Here is a 17,308-nt window from a genome sequence, read left to right on the forward strand (position 1 = left end):
GCGGTTCAAGCTCTGCTTCTAGTGCGTATATGCGGTGCATCTCTGGTGGAGGTAAGTAACTCATGTGGTGTGTAATTCTTCCAAACCATGTTAGATAAATTGGAGATCCATTATTTCTGCAACAAATTGAAATAGAAAAAAAAAAAATCGTCTTAGCAAACGCAAGTCATACTCAGTCTATCTAAAATACTGAATAAACAAGACAAAATCAAAGATTCCTTTACTATTCCTGTCTCTGTTGTTAACTAGCCAGTACTTTTGTCTTGATTGAATTTGGCCACTAGTTAATCACCCGGTCTTCGTATGGGTTCAGAGATTCTTCCCAATCAAAATTCAGATGAAAATATGAAATACTATTCTCTAGTCTGTACTTGTATTATATATGGTCACAATTTTGGCTTCAACTTGATCGTCGTGAGAAAGACAAAAGTGATTGCGGTGGCTAATCGTTATCTACTATGGCACAACAATACCATTTAAATCGCCGGGATGATAGTGGATGGTGAATCTCTCTGAGATCAAATTAAAAAATATGGATCATAAAGATTCTGAGTTCCATTTCCACTGAGAACATAAATCATTGTAAAACTATAAGTACCATAGAAGGAACCAAGTATCCCACATGCCCTTAGAAATTGATCATTGACACAAAACCGAGGATCACTTTGTAGCTATTAAACTTTTTTTTTCCATCTCTTTAATTCTCTTCAAATGTTGAGACGGACGCACATGATTTATGTGAAATCGTGAGATTCACATGCCCTACATGATCCATATAAAATCATGTACGTCCATTTTTATTTTTATTTTTATATAGAGTTTGGGATAACTGGAAAAAAGAATACTGAAATCTGGGAGACGGTTGATGTTAAAATCACTCTGTAACAGACAAACGTACGGGTTTGCCAATCGGCTTTCATATTCGGTTGTTTTTAGGCTTTGGTTAAGTCATGCAAGCTCACAGTTGTGTGGCCCAGACAAGAAAGATAAGTAGATAACTACAACCTTGGTTCTAAGAAAATTTGTCCACCATAAATAATTTTAAAAAGAAAAAGAAAAAGGCCGAAAGCTAACTCAACATGAGAACAAAAGTACATCTACAGCTACGTACACTGCATATATTATTAATAATCCATAAATCATGATTGATCGATCATTTCCGACAAACCCACATTATCACAAACTACATGAACCACCGGTGATGAATCTTCCCGGCGGTCACTTTTATTAGCCGGCAATGACATGAGAGTAACAAGAAGATCCGCAAATGCACCAACAATGAACTTGTGCGTACTCTTGGGATTCAGGGCAAGATAGCAGAGCAGGAGCTCGTGTAAATACTCCCAATTAGCCTTCACATCGACCAATCCACGGGCCTCCACCATCTCCTGCATCGATCTCCGGAAATCCAAATACGGGTCGGGCGAGTCCGTCGATACCGCCACGCTATCTTTCACAGCTATCGTCGGATGGTCTTTGCGAGCGGCTGTGGTGGTGGGGGAGGAGTCAGTGATGGAGTTGGAGCGGCCGGGGGAGGAGAAGAAGAAGCGTTGGGAGGCGAAAACGGCTGCGAAGTCGGGTTCGAGGGCCGGGTCGGAATCGGAGTCGGAAGGGAATGAAGTGGATGCGGAAGAGGAGGTTGAAGGGTCGAGGGCAGTGTAGGAATAAAGGGAGTTGAAGTCGTTGATGTAAAATCGACGACTGTCATCGCAGTCACCAGGGGACGGAGATGGAGATTTCGTGAAGCAGAGATTGAGGTTTTTTCCGAGTGTGCTTCGCATTTCATTTTGTTTGCTTAAAGATCGAACGAGCGACAGAGATAGAGCGAGGAGGAACAACTATGGAAGGTGATGGAGTATTTATGCAGTGACTGCGAGAGGGAGACCGAGTGGATGGAGGTTAAGTAATGGTAGTTGTGGCTTGTGGTTCAATGGCGAAATGACTGCTGTAAAAGACTCTCTGGAAGTGGACTGTTTCTTTTATTTTTAATTAAGGCTTCAATTTTGTGTAAAAGTATAAATAAACCGATAATGCACTTTGTCCTTGGACATATGATATGGGGATACTGGCCTAAACACGGGTCACTACGCCCGCGTATGGAAAAGTTTCATACCTAATGATATAATAAATTAGACAAAAATCTAACGCATGACCATAATGATATTACTCCTAGTGAATTGAACTGGGACCTTCCGAGTCCTTATAAGTTGACCTTATAGAAATCCACCACTAAACCAACACCCATATAGCTTGAACTTTGAATTATACCAGACCGTTATCATGTGTTTCGTATAGTTATTGATTTACATAAAAAAGAATGAATTGGGTATGTATTTAATTAGCTTGGTAATGCTCTTGCTATAATTATAGGTGTGGCTTCTAAACCAGAGAGAGTTAAAAGCTTTGAGTGGTATTTACGCAAAAATTTAAAGGGCGGGCAGTCGTGAGTTAAGCAACAAAGATGGTCCAACCAACCTTGGAACCACCACACAAAGGCACATGGTGGGGGTGCAATTTATGGTCACTCACCTCCAACTAACATTTTGTTTGTGTTATTAATTAATCACATGCAATGCAAATATTAGACCCAATTTTCCATTTTTAAGAATTAAGAGCCATAATTTCGTTAATTAGGTATTGTAAATCATGCATCAAATGGGTGATGAAGAAGCTATACACGTACGTTTTGGGGTTGGTAATGTTGATCATTAAATAGAAGTTGTTATTTATACACATTAAATACACTTACAATGACAAGCTTTTAATACAATTATATTTTGCTTCTGCTTAAATGTGACGGATAAGGATGGTGTGGTGGTTAGTGTCTTTCTTAACTCAAATCTTCAATAAGGTTTTAAGTCATTACATGCGTATTTAAAGCATTTAATTTACTTATATAAAATTAAATATGTGTTTAGAGAGATCGAACTATATATAGTGCTTATCCAGTAAGAACCTTTTCATTTTAACAATCAATGTTTTTAAGTCATTGGATTTAATCAAATGACTGAGATTAGAACTTATTTAGGGTATACTAAACTCTAAAACCCTAAACCCTAAATCTTTTTTTGGTAGGTAAACGGGAGTGGAGGTTTGAACTTGGGTATACCTAGGGCTGTTATTGGTATGGTAAATTATCCATTGGTATACCATTACCGATCAATTGGTTACCGAAAATAACAGAAGATTGGTATACCGTTACCAATTGTTCGGTACGGTAAATTTACCGATGATTTCGGTAACGGTAACGGTAAGCAAAGTTCAAAACCGGTAAATTTCCCGATTACCGACATATATATTAAATATATATTAATATTATTTTTATTTTTAGTTTTATTTAATTATGACCATTAGATTGATCTAATTTAATCTAGACCATTTATTATTTTTAGGGTTATCATTTATATATCACTCGTAGCAATTTCATTAACTTTAAAGCAGCGTTTGCTACATAACAAAATGCTTTGTTGGTATTGATTACATGCTTTTCTTCTCCATTTCCATTATGGTCTTTTATCTTTATTTATCTTGTTTCTTCTAGCTTTCATGCTATGGAGTTTAAAACACTTCGGATACTAAAAATATTAGAAATTAATGAAATGAAAGATTTTCCGTTATAGATTGTTGGAATAATGTTATGTGAATTCTCCTTTCTTTTTTTCTCCGATTGATAGGTATTTTCTCTTATTCACATGTAGCACAATGATCCTTCTCATTAATCTATTACTTTTATTATTGGTATTGTAGGCAAGATGAAAGTGTTGTACTTTCATACAATGACTATTAAACACAATACTACTTGATGTATTTTTTTTTCTTTCTCTTTTTTAAATAAGTTTAAGAATTGGTAAATTTACCAATTACCGACTTACCATTACCGATCGATCGGTATACCGACCATCGGTATACCGACTCTTCCGGTAACGGTAACGGTAACATTTTTTGAGTTACCGAAAGAATTGGTATGGTAACGGTATTCTGTGTTTGGTAACGGTAACCGTACCAATAACAGCCCTACGTATACCTAATTCGAGTATATGTTTTAACCAACTTGGTTGAGGGGTTGTTGACCCCTAAATCCTAATCCATAAACTATTAACCTTTTTGGCAACATGGTAGTCACTCAACTGACTCGTAAACTTCGATCCACGTGAAAGACCCCGCAATTTTCATGAACCAGTTGAGACCTAGGATGAGACACAGTGTGGGAAAATAACGTATGGGTGACATTTGCACACTCTAGGTTGAGCAATGATCAATCTCGCACATTGCAATAGTGAAAACACTCACGAGACTTGAATTCACGATCTTCTGTTTCTACTAAGAGTTATTGCGGTCAAATTTATCATCTCAATCAACAATCCCTTATTCATTAACTATGAAACTCTAACCCTTAAACCCCAAACTATAAATCAGCTTTGCTGGAGAGTTTCTTGTGTGTATATATTGTAGTAATCTCTTTAATGTATTTGATGCATATATAGTGTACGTCTATGCAAAGCTATACATGCACATGTATATGAACACCGAGAAAGAAATTTATCATAGAGTAGTACCCAAATAAAACAAATTTATACTTGTTGTCACATCTCAGTCACATGCACATCAGGATATTTAAGATATGTTTATTCACACAAAAGATTCATATTCCATATATTTGGCCTGTACTTTAGGGCAGTATGTATATATATACAGCAACAGCACATATATATAAAATCAGCTTTTTTAATTCCTTGCCTTTTTGTTATTGTTTTTCTTAGGGCACAGTGAATAAAGCCATTGTTACTTTTTTTTTTAATCTCGGGAGTATCCCATGGCACTCTGCACACGGTGGAGAAAATAACTTGCTCATGAAAACTCAACGTCAAACTGACCTGATGAGAATATTATACGATGCAGCTTTATATGCCACTCTTTCATGCTTTTCCTTTTGCAGGGGTCCTCCATTTCATATTCCTTCCTACGTACATAACCCAAGCCCACATAACTGATTGCACTACACAGATTCTGTAAAAGATTTTTTAACTATGCCCACATCATGTTGGCACACTGGTAATCCATGCAATTTAACATTTTCAATTTATGTCCCACATTGAATGAGTGGGTTTGCGATTATGATTTACATATATAAATGGATCATCATGAATTTGTAGGCTTCTTATTTCTCCTGGCTAAAATTATCATCGAATGATAAACAAAATTCCAATCTTGAGATCCAATGTCCATTGTCGTGAATTTACAAATAAACAAAAAAATAAAAAAAGGTCAAGAAGGCTAAGTTTGAGTACTATAAATGTTGAAAAAATCCATGTAAAGCTTATATGCTTTGCAGCGAGTATCTAACATTTGGGTAATGCCTGTTGGATGGAATTTCAGATTCTAAATTTTATGTGGAATTTGAGAGCCTCTGGATCCGATCATTGTCAAGACTTGTTAAAAATTGTCACACATTGCTTGTCAAACAATGTGGTTTATAAACAAAGTCTCGTCTCCCTCCATTCACAAGGTCTTTTCTTGAACTAAAGTAGCATTAAGTGAGAACGCTCAAAAAAAAAAAACTGTGAAGGTTTGATATATCTATGGAAATTAGATAATTCAAATTGAACAATATTGTTGGTGTGAGTGGCAGTCAAATTTTCAACCATCATTGATATGCTTTAATTGAGCTAGACAATTATGTGATGGGGATCTAATAATAGATTTCCCTTGAAACTTAATCTAGAAGACAAAAGGCTAACATGATTCTATATGTATGCACATGTAAAGTCGATTTAGTCTTCTATTTCTGCTTAGTCATGCATGTGCAGGTAACGCCACTATTAATGTTGATGATGTGAAATCACAAAGATGAGGAGGGAGGTGTGCTTCTTCTTTGCACAGAACACTACAGAACAACAAGCAAGAGGTACAAAAAGGAATTTATCCATCTAATGGAAACCTGACGTGACCCTTACTGTTAATCACATCACCCAAAAATTGGAGCTACATATTAATACTGTTCCCTGCAGGACCATAGAACAGTGATTAGGTAGGAGGCTGGCAGGCAGCAGCAACTACTATGTACCTACAATTGACAGAGGAAGATGTGGGCACAAGAAGTCAGTTTGACAATTTATCGAACAGTTGATGTGCATTGTTGTTTTTTGTGGTGACAAGAGGGTGTAAATGATATAATGATTTCTGGGTCAATAAGTTGGCTGTATCACTAAATGGGTATTGATAAAATTGGCCATGCAAGGAATAAGTTTTATCACAGTCGTTCTTGTCCATTACTCTACCTCTCCAGCAAACAGGGGATGTAAGAACACACGTGCTCCCCTGCCCAACCACCGCTGAAGGTCAGCAATTAAACATTAAACATTATCAATTCGGGTCAATAAAATATAAATTATTAAGATGACATTCAACACTTGATTTCTGCAATTTCGTGACTGCCGATTCAGAGCATCGTCAGCAAGAAAAGAGAGACCTTAGTGATGAGCTGTAGTAATTGTCCTTTGGTGAAGACACCCTTACAAGACTAGATTGTGAGTGAAACTTCCTACACAGTTCTGATATGATATGGTAACAGGCTGTGCATAATTATTGTAACACCCGCACATCGTAATCAACACATATTCGCTATTTTACAGGCCCTGTTTACTCTTACTCGTTTAGATCTTTGTACCAACAAAATTTAGTCAATAATTGATTACTTTACAACATGTTTTGGTCCTATTCAACGCAACTACCAATAATTTTCTACGTATTTTCGGAAGTGCAAGGGATTTTAAGAGTCGGGTGTTGTCTTTAAACACTAGCACCTCAATTACTGAGGCCCAGGCCCGATAGGCCCAGCTCATAGCCGAGCTTACCTTGGGCCCGACCCGAGGCCACCTTTGATACATATTCCTGGGCAGACTCCACCACTCAGGCCCAATTCAATTTAAACAAAGATCCAATACGGTAGACATGCAACATTGGGCTTTATCGCTTGTGCACTTGGACTATATTTCAATTAGTGCTTTTTGTCCCCACAATAATCAGTACTCCTTTATCGCTCGTGCACTTGGACTATATTTCAATTAGTGCTTTTTGTCCCCACAATAATCAGTACTCCAATAAAAAGTAAAAACAAACCCCAAAAAACACCGTTTATTTGCGTCTTTTTGCGTCATGCCTCCACTGGGTCTACAAGTTGGAACATTTTCAATCTAGTTGAATTATTTGTTTTGGTTAATTCTAACAGCAGCAGCCACCTCACCCGGCGTGGTGCTCATGTTAGGATTGTTTCTCAGCTCCGCCGCCACCACCCTCTCCGCATCTTCTTGCGTCGCCTGCTTGTCGTCCGGAAGCTTCACAGTTGTAGGGGTAAATTGCTATAATTGTTGAAAGGTCAACTTTTATCTCTGTGGGGTCCGTCTGTAACTTTGAATCCTGCAAACGTCACAACAAGAGCAACCATAAAAGCTCCTTAACCGGTTTGAGTGGTGCAGGTCGTGGAGGCTCTGACGATCAAGTTAGTGTTTATCAGAGATGGAAGACCAGCTATGATTCTAGTGTTTTGTTTGAGTGTATTTTGTGAAGGGTTGGTAAACACTGTTTTTTGTATTTTCTAGGTTGAAAATTACTCGATCCCCCACATATGGATGGAGGGGGGTATTTATAGAAAAATGAAGATCAGCCTCGGGAATTGTGTGTGCATTCCACTTGTCTTATTGAACCAACTTGTCTAAAAGAGATGTATGAAAATTCTATTATCTCGGCTGTGTCAGGGTTGATAGATAGATAAAATGATAAAGTAACAATATGAAATGAACAAGACAAGTGTCGATGAGGGTATGGGTTGAATTGTAGGCGGTAATTAATGAATAGATACATATATGAAAGAAAGTCATACCTAGGGATATGAGCTTGTCACGTCCATAAATGTCAGCCATAAACTGGATTGCTAGAAACTGCTTTACAGGAAGAGTAGTCCATGAAATGGCGCTCGTACGTGCAGGCACCATTACTATATTGGCGCCTCTACATGGCCGCCAATACAGTAAAGATGTCTTGAAACATAGTTCCTGTTTGTTAGGGAAAGGTTACTATGAATATAGTAAAGTAAATAGACTATAAGATACCAGCAGCAAGTGTCAGATATGGTGTCAGATAATTATTACATTACTTAGCAGTGATGTAAAGGTTATATATGAGCCTCAAGATGGGCTTTAGGTCGGGTCTAATTGTAGTGCTTAGGTTTGTGGACCCAGATAGTCCAACTAGATTTGTCGTTACATGATCATGTGGGGTCATACCATTTTTGACACCTACAACAGTCGCATTCTGCTAATAGGTTCCATTCACATAAGTTAAAATGTTAAATACAAGTTGGAAAAAATAATTTAAAATAAAAATGCTCGTTAGTAATATAACCTGAAGCACATAGAGAGCTTGGTCATGCAGTCTTCATAGCACATGGACCTCGTGTTCCTTGTAGCCGCAACTTGAGCCGTGTGGGCTACAACACCAAGCTTCACTTCACCACTCCTAGTGGCTCTCATCTCCGCCTCTTGAATGGCCTCCTCGTCACTCTGATCAACTGGCTTATCTCCAGCCGAAAGCGCCGAAGCCTCTAGAGCCTCCCCAATCGTTATAGCGTCATGATCAAGTGCGGAAGCCGGTGAAGTCATAGGCAAAGCTTCGACCACAAAGCGTTCACCACCAACGAGTGTTTTAGACTTTTAGTTATGGTTACGCCGCCCTCTTCTTTAGCTACGTTGGTGACCTCGTCAAGTCGAACGACACCGGATCGTTCTTTGAACGTATAGCGGCCGATTGCATGACCGAGGAGGGTCCACTTTGAACGTTGCCGTTGGTTTTCCGCGGCTTGCATGGTCGCTCCGTCTCGTGGAGGGACTGGTTTCGATGCTAACTCGCCTTGGACGTCAAATACGTCGCCGTATTTGATCACCTCTTCGCGAGCTTGAGGTCTTCGTGGTTGTTCTCAAGCGTTTTCTTCTCTGTTTCTTTCGTTCTATCTGGGTGACTAGATGAAGTTGCGCACTTTGAACACGCATGACTTCGTACATGTAGTCAAATGAGGTTTTATAGTGACGTGGTGTTCTGTTGGGTGACACGTGGAAGGAGAAGCGGTGCCGCCTGTGATACGAATGCTCTAGGGCTTTCGGCTCATCATGTTAAGATTTGTATTCCTCGCTGCTTATGTAGGACACCTATATAATTTGTCCCTCTCAATTAGGAGGACTCTTTTTTTGATAAAATCATGTGGACTTTAGGTTCTGACTATTCTTCGAATTATTTGGTTAGATTTATATATGATATAAATGCTCGATTTTAAAATACTTCTATCCGTATTTATTTATTGGGTCTCCTACAACCGAATTTTTAAACGTAAGCTATTGATATAATTTATAAATAGAGATTCGATCATTCTCATTTAAAAGAGTATTTTTTAAAAGATAAAATCATGTGGGCCTATTTGGGTAGATCATTGAGACTTCGAATTCTTTGGAAATAATAATTCTTGTGATATTGAATCATTGATTTGATACTTAAAATGTCAGAAAGTAATTGCTAATGAAATAATAAAACAATCTTTGGCTTAGTTTGGTAAGACATTTTGAAAATAACAGATATACTAGTGGAAATGGTGGTAGCAGAAATGTTGGAGAATTTTAGTAGCAGAAATGCTGCTCGAATGTTGTGTGATGTTTGGTTGAACTTTTGCTGGTAACATTTTTGCTGAGTAGCATATATTAAATGATAAATATTTTATAATATCAATAAATTTATTTACTTTTTAATTAATTTATAATAACACATGAAGTGAGGGTATAAATGGAATAAAAAAATTAATGGGGATAATATTGACTTTTGACGGTGAAATGCTACTAAAATGCTTCATACAAGTAGCATGTCAAAAGTAGCATAAAATGCTGAGTAAAAATGTCTCGTATTACGTGTCAAAAAAACTCGTTTGGTAAGGCAGTAGCATTTATACTAGCAAGTAGTATAAATGCTACAAAAAATGCTCATCCAAACGGGGCCTTTATATGATAAGTAGTCCAAATAAAAAAACGAAATGCGTGCCATCTAGGACAAGCACTAATGATATATATCTTCCTCTTGCATGTCCTACCATGAAATATTGTTCCTCATCTAATCAAGCGTGTTTCTTTGCTGGCTGCAACAAATTCCATAAGATATACTCCATTAACGAGACCACCATCTTTGACAAAAGTAACTTAAGAAATTGTAACAAATAGAAGCCTAACATAAGAACGTAAGTTTTTGTTCACTAAGTCGACATAACAAAAACCATTTTGAATCACATCAAACCACTTGATATTGTGTTTCATTTTCGTTAATGATAATTTATTAAACATAAATCACTTGAGAGATAATTTAATGATGAATATTTTTTGGGCCAAATCATATGGATTTAAAAAGTTTTGAGTTTGATTTTCGTTAAAAACAATATGTTTTTGATCACGCACTAAGTTTTAATCCAATTTATCCATCGATATGACTATTCAAGTCTAGAACTATATTCAATGTTCAAAAAGACAACTTATATGATAAGGTTCCTTATAAAAAAAAAGTTTTCTTAAACATAAATTTTTCTAAAATAGCAAACTCGTTATTGGTTCTTGTACATGTGCATAGGGCTGTTATTGGTACGGTTACCGTTACCAAACACGGAATACCGTTACCATACCAATTCTTTCGGTAACTCAAAAAATGTTACCGTTACCGTTACCGGAAGAGTCGGTATACCGATGGTCGGTATACCGATCGATCGGTAATGGTAAGTCGGTAATTGGTAAATTTACCAATTCTTAAACTTATTTAAAAAAGAGAAAGAAAAAAAATACATCAAGTAGCATTGTGCTTAATAGTTATTGTATGAAACTACAACACTTTCATCTTGCCTACAATACCAATAATAAAAATGATAGATTAATGAGAATGATCATTATGCTACATGTGAATAAGAGAAAATACCTATCAATCGGAGAAAAAAAGAAAGGAGAATTCACATAACATTATTCCAACAATCTATAACGGAAAATCTTTCATTTCATTAATTTCTAATATTTTTAGTATCCGAAGTGTTTTAAACTCCATAGCATGAAAGATAGAAGAAACAAGATAAATAAAGATAAAAGACCATAATGGAAATGGAGAAGAAAAACATGTAATCAATACCAACAAAGCATTTTGTTATGTAGCAAATGCTGCTTTAAAGTTAATGAAATTGCTACGAGTGATATATAAATGATAACCCTAAAAATAATCAATGGTCTAGATTAAATTAGATCAATCTAATGGTCATAATTAAATAAAACTAAAACTAAAAATAATATTAATATATATTTAATATATATGTCGGTAATCGGGAAATTTACCGGTTTTGAACTTTGTTTACCGTTACCGTTACCGAAATCATCGGTAAATTTACCGTACCGAACAATTGGTAACGGTATACCAATCTTCTGCTATTTTCGGTAACCAATTGATCGGTAATGGTATACCAATGAATAATTTACCATACCAGTAACAGCCCTACATGATGATGTGCAAGTGTTTGTTAGGGCTTTCGGCGTGCATGAAAAGTGAGGAATTTTATTTTTCTAGCCAAACGCACCCCACCCACCCAACAAAGAAACGAATCCACTTGATATTTTGTTTTGTTTTTTTTTTAAAAAAAAACAAAAGATTAAAAAGGAAGCCTATCTTTACCTTTCTTTCGATTCAACCAGTCAACGGGTAAGAATTTGACCAGATCCAGAGTCTATTGCGCCCTGAGAACCGACACCTGTAAGTACATGACTGGTTATCAGCGCTCATACCAACTACTGTCCACGAATCCCATTGCATGAATCCTTTGGGGGGCCATTTATTTGTGGAGTTTACGAAATTGCCCAAGAGAAGACTAGTGAAAATGAGTAGACATATCAAGGGCAAAAGGAAAGCATATAGTGGGGGTATGCGTGGTGGTTTCGGTCGTTTTTCTTTTTATGTATATTTAACCGGTAAAGTGATCAATTTTTTTTTTGGTTTGATTGGTTGTTAATGGAGAAAAGTGTAATTCTGTTTTAAAACCAGCCAATCGATTTGGTTATGGACAGTTTAGATTTTAACGATTTTTTTGGACAAACTTAACATATATATATATATATATATTTCATCTGTCATAAAATAAATTTGGTCAAAACTCAATGCGTACTCTTACAGAGAGAGAATAGAACTTAATACATCCTGAGTCCATATAATTTAACCCCACAAAAATTTATTAATTAAGTTATCACTCAAGTGCTTAACAAATGTTTCTTATCTTGTAACTTAATTCAAACTTGAACAAATGGAAAAACCGAACTAAGTCAATTGTCAATTGATATCGAAAGGTATTTGATAATGTTACTTTTGCCTTTCAAATGTAGAAACAATCACCCAACAATGTATTGTATAGTGTTTTTATTTCATTGCAACCTCAGAATGTTATTGTTTTCTAACGAAGGCTAGATATTCACAAAATGTGAATCCAAAACAATTTTAAAAATGTCATTTATCGTAAATACAGTCGATACGGAGGGCCTTTACGTACTTCCCGCACCGGCAAGGAGTAAAGACTGTAAAGTAATGGAACCAGCGCGATATTTAAATACGACTGTAGAAGTCATTTCAGATCCGTGGATAAATGCCTCTAACCCTCAATTGAGGTCTGCTTTCCTCTTCAATGGCGATCTGATAGCAACCAACTGTTCTTTGAAGAAGCAAAAAAAAATCATCCGAGAATTTCAAATCTCCGAATTATTCACTTTTAAGAGATCTATTAGCTACTTCACTCTACTATTCCGGTAAATTCTTCTTCTCACTTTAGGGAAAATGAGGATCGAAGTTCTTCTTTTGTTCATTTTATGTATTTTGTTAATGATTCATTCGTTTTATGTGTGTGAAATTACAGTCGGATAACCGTTCTGTGATCTGTGCTTGTTTCTTGAAGATCTGGTAATCTGAATATAGTTCTGGTGTTCCGGTGATTTACGGTGGATCGAAACTGGTTTTTGTGAGATCATTAAGATGGAGACGCTTGTTGCTGTGCCGCAGTATCGGAATCAGTATCATAGTGGAGTCAAGTCTCACGGGCATGCTGATCGGGTTGGGTCATCGCCATATAGAGAATTCAGGGAGATCAGTTGCCGGACTTTTGATTCCGGGGAAGGTATTCTTCCAACCCCGTATAGGTTTTACTCTACTCCCGTAGCCAAACGTGCTCCTCCTCTCTCACCTAAGACAGCATCACCCACTGATTTTTCACTCTCCTTTGAAACACCACTGTCCAAAACCACCAGTTTCAAAAGCACTCCAATTTCTATCAAAACTAAGAATGCAAAGTTTTGTAATGATAAGATGTACAAGGAGAACTTGTCATTCTCTGAGCGTTGGGCTGGGCCTGCATATTCGAACTCTCCACCTCCGAGTTGTCTGCCTATACCCAAATTCTCGGTTAAGGCAAAGCGGACAGTGTCTCTGGAGTTGCCTGGAAATAGTGATGCCGTTATAGACTTTCACCCCACTGCCAAGTCTGCTCCTGCTTCCCCTACCAGAGCACATAAACCATCTCCTAACGAACTCTTCAACGGTGTTGATTCTGCGACAAAGACTCTGCGTCGCATCCTCAATCTTGATGCTACCGACGAGTAACTATTAGAGACTTCGTGTCCTGTAAATAATGTGAAAAGTGGGTTAGTGGTAGATTGTATATAGAGTGAATAAGTTGGTTGCTAGCGTCAATCAGTATGTGTTTGTTTAGCTTTCAGTTGCGGTGGTATGAATGTGGATCTTCAAGAGGTGGTGGCAGCCGCAAGCGTCACTCATGGCTTTGGTGGGTCAAAAAATCTCCAGATTTTGCATTGAGGCATTGTACTTTTTTGTGGAATTGGGTTTCTAACGATTCCCGCTTGGGATTGTGATGGAATGGTGCACATTATATTTTCTTGAAGCAGAGGGGAGCAGCTTATTGTGGAATTGGGTTTCAGAAAGCTGAAGGGAAGCAGCAGATGGTGATTCGTATCATCATCCTGAACAACTGATTACTGTTTAATCTATTGCAGTGGAAGGAAAGCCTACACCTTTGTTTACTTCTGAAACTTTATGTTTTCCTGTCACTGGCATAGTCGTAGATCAGCCGATTCTCACAAAATTTCTAAACTTAGGCTTCTAATACCGGTTACCATGTAATTTCTCTAGATCTCACTTCAGCATTCACACAAATCCATAGGTTTCATCCTTTTGTCATTATCATTTTTATTTCTTTGGTCTTAACTTTAGTGTCCTTTCATTCTGTGTAGTTTAACCGGGGATAACCTCACTGTTTCTTAGTTTAATGTTCCTTACGTGGCTGCCTATGTCGTCACCTAAATGCTGTACCTCTTACTCCTTTGCTCTTTGCCTGGATTGGGTACTCAATTTCTGGCTTTCTCTCCCTTTATACTAAGGTAACCTTTTTCTTCGTTTCTCTTTCTATTAGGACTTGGGATCTGACTCCTTTGCCTACACCCTGCATAGGCGGTCTTCCCCCTTCACCATCTTTTCTGTTTTTTAAGTTGAAAAGTGGGAAAGAGGGGTAATGAAAGTAGTTGTTCTTCTCTTCTGCTATATGAGTTCATAAGGTTTAAATTTGTTGCCTATCCTGTTGTATCCCTATTAGTTCTCGTTCTTTTGAGTGGGTGGTACTGCTTGCTTAATGGCATTCTTATGCTTCATCTTCCGGTGAAGATGTTTGACCTCACCAAGCTAATCACAAGGTAATAAATCTATACTGCTTCTGCAAAGATGTTCTAATTATTTGTCAGTATTTGCACATAAAATTGTCAGTTGATCAGTAATGATATTTGCTTGTAATGTGTGTTCCAGTGAGCTTGGAGAAGAATCTGGAAGCCTATTCGGCACGTAGTCTTCTTGATGGAACTAGTCTCAAGTGTAAGATGTATTAGATTTAGAAAATAGAAACAAGATTATGTTGTTGTTGTTGTTGTTGTTGTTTTTTTTTTTTTCCCTCACTTTTGTATGTGGTAAAATACTACATGTGAGTGAGGCTGTCAGATCTTGTGCACCACACTCTTTAAAGAGTAGTGGAGTGAATATGTGCTGTTGAAACTAAAGCAGTTGTGTTTTTCTGCTGTCCTCCTGTGTCTAAACTGCAAATGCAATGGTAGTTCTTTTGTTTTTACATTACAATAAAATTTGTTGAGGCATTTATGTATTCTGGTAGCCTAATTTACCTCATTGATTTTGTTGTTATGATAACATTGATGTTGGTACCTGTAAATCTCTAATGGTGTTCTGTGCTTCCTTTTGAATGAGAAATGTTCCAATGTTCAAATTTTACCGCACTGAAGGAAGAATAAAAAATCAACGGACTGCCACCTTCTTAGCTCGACCTCCCCTTCATTATGGTGTCAAACCTGAATGATTGTAGAATAGTGTTTATATGCCGCTCTATAAACTTAAATGCTTTTATGTATGGTTGGTTGGGAATGTTTGTGGGATATGCTTTACGCTTACAGTTTAAAACAATGTAAAGGTGTGGAAATTGAAATAGGACCGAACACTAGTTGTTTTGGCCCTTTTGGGTTCTCAACTCTCTTGTAGTTTCTTAACTGCAGTAGCTTTCCCCTCTATTTGCTTCTCCCCTAGTTTTCTGGTTTGTTATATGTTTTTCTCTGTTGCCTTATTCCGGGTGCGCAAGCATTGCTACTGGCTTCATATTGACTAAAGCTTGTTTGTCATTAAGACCATGCAGATCCACACCCGAAACCACTCCAAATTTGTCAGCAAAACAAACATATAGATCATCATTGCTTATTGCGACTGCAGTTACTCTCTTCTCAGAGTTCCTAGAAACATTCAGAAAAATAGGGAAATTAAACTCAAAGCTAAAGGGAAAACAGTGTTTTCTCACAGCTAAATTTTTTTTGAGTCTGCCGATGAAAGTAGAAAGCTAGTAATTGACTGTTTAAAGCACACAATAAATAAGATTAGGATGTACATACAGTTCTAAGTTTACATCTGATTAGGTAGCAGGCCAATAAGAAGGGAAATATTGCACTAAGCTAAGACATGACCAACCGGAATAAATACTAAAACACACTTATTCTGGTAAGAACTGATTATACCAGCAAATTACTTTACTTCACATTCATCTCTATAGAGTAATGATCCCAAACTCAACAGAATTTAATCTTTTTGAATGCATTCTACAGAATTAAACTTCTTGAATGCTAGCTTCGTAATGGTTCCAAAGAGAATTTACAAATTTGACTAAATCTCTAATGAACTCCAAAATCTTACACTGTACAAATGCAGTGCCAGGACTCAGCAGACCAAATCTTGACAAGTTTGTCATCACCGGCCGATACAAAAAGCTTCCCACTGGCACCATAACGAATAGCTCTTATAGAATCATTATGCAAAGGCCCATCAGAATCATCCATCAAATTTACCGGGCAATCTCCACTGCGAATAAGCCATAACAAAATAAAATAGATCATAGAACACACTTCTTAAGCTTCGAAAAGCAACATTGAAAACTGAAAACGAAGCAGGAGAAACAGGGAAACACACACGCCGGAGATCGAAGACGCGAAGGTCTGAACCAACAGCAATGGAAACTGAATTCTGGGTCGGGTGAACGGCAATACGTGCCGGAGCCACTTCGATGCCCCTTTTCGGCTTCTCCCTCTTTCATACGTGTCTTCCGTGTTAAAGCTCGGACCACGATTACGAAGAGAATAAGAATGTCAGTTCTCAACTGAAGGGGTTTTTGTTTCCTAATTTACAACATCCACTCTAGTCTCCAGGGCTTTGAACGAATTGGCTGTGGCTTTTTTCGATGGAGAAGAAGCCCAGCCTTCTCTGTTAATCGCTGGGACGAATTTCAAATTTTCGGTAAAGGTCTTCGATTATAGACTTCGGCCAATATGGTCGACAATTTTCAAGCCCAATAATAGGAACATATGAGCCCATTATGTAGAAAATAACTTTACACTAGATTTGATAGGGGCCGCGCGAACGCAGGCCCCCTCTTCCACAAATTATGACGTAGGCTCTCCCTCATTGGGGAGACCTTAGGGCAGCACCCTTCCAGAGTGCAATGGAAGTCACTGACCTAGGCCATGGGCCTTCAGGATCACCCATTGACCCCGTCCAGGTAAGTATGTTATCCAAGAGTCTAAAGGCCCAATTTGTAATCCTTCTCTCCTTTTGGCATAAATGTTTAGCCGATGTGGGATTTCAATAGGCCGGCACCTTCAGT

At 37.6% G+C, this 17,308-nt stretch overlaps 3 protein-coding genes, 1 non-coding gene and 1 pseudogene across 5 annotated transcripts; 1 reads left to right on the forward strand and 4 right to left on the reverse strand.

Annotated features, from left to right (window-relative positions):
* Window positions 1-1,092: 1,092 nt before the first annotated feature.
* On the reverse strand, window positions 1,093-2,046 carry LOC120010689 (transcription repressor OFP12-like). The gene has a single exon (XM_038861480.1). The coding sequence runs from the start codon at window positions 1,779-1,781 to the stop codon at window positions 1,140-1,142; it is 642 nt and encodes a 213-aa protein (XP_038717408.1). The 5' UTR covers window positions 1,782-2,046; the 3' UTR covers window positions 1,093-1,139.
* Window positions 2,047-6,024: 3,978 nt separating this feature from the next.
* On the reverse strand, window positions 6,025-12,671 carry LOC120011182 (annotated as a pseudogene).
* LOC120011086 lies at window positions 12,671-15,256 on the forward strand. 2 transcript variants are annotated; one of them, XM_038862126.1, is made up of 3 exons: window positions 12,671-12,848; window positions 12,956-14,798; window positions 14,908-15,256. In XM_038862126.1, the coding sequence occupies exon 2, from the start codon at window positions 13,072-13,074 to the stop codon at window positions 13,693-13,695; it is 624 nt and encodes a 207-aa protein (XP_038718054.1). In that variant the 5' UTR covers window positions 12,671-12,848; window positions 12,956-13,071; the 3' UTR covers window positions 13,696-14,798; window positions 14,908-15,256. The 2 variants fall into 2 exon arrangements, with proteins under 2 accessions (XP_038718054.1, XP_038718056.1); XM_038862128.1 differs by having other exon boundaries at window positions 12,995-14,798.
* LOC120011087 (lissencephaly-1 homolog) lies at window positions 15,048-17,191 on the reverse strand. Its single transcript, XM_038862129.1, has 3 exons — window positions 16,620-17,191; window positions 16,345-16,509; window positions 15,048-15,890 (listed from the first exon to the last, which is right to left on the reverse strand). The coding sequence occupies exons 1-3, from the start codon at window positions 16,739-16,741 to the stop codon at window positions 15,725-15,727; spliced, it is 453 nt and encodes a 150-aa protein (XP_038718057.1). The 5' UTR covers window positions 16,742-17,191; the 3' UTR covers window positions 15,048-15,724.
* LOC120011600 lies at window positions 17,050-17,211 on the reverse strand. Its single transcript, XR_005471053.1, has one exon. It is a non-coding gene; the product is annotated as a U1 spliceosomal RNA (small nuclear RNA).
* Window positions 17,212-17,308: the final 97 nt, after the last annotated feature.

Source organism: Tripterygium wilfordii, chromosome 12 (assembly GCF_013401445.1).
Source record: "Tripterygium wilfordii isolate XIE 37 chromosome 12, ASM1340144v1, whole genome shotgun sequence".
NCBI lineage: Eukaryota > Viridiplantae > Streptophyta > Magnoliopsida > Celastrales > Celastraceae > Tripterygium > Tripterygium wilfordii.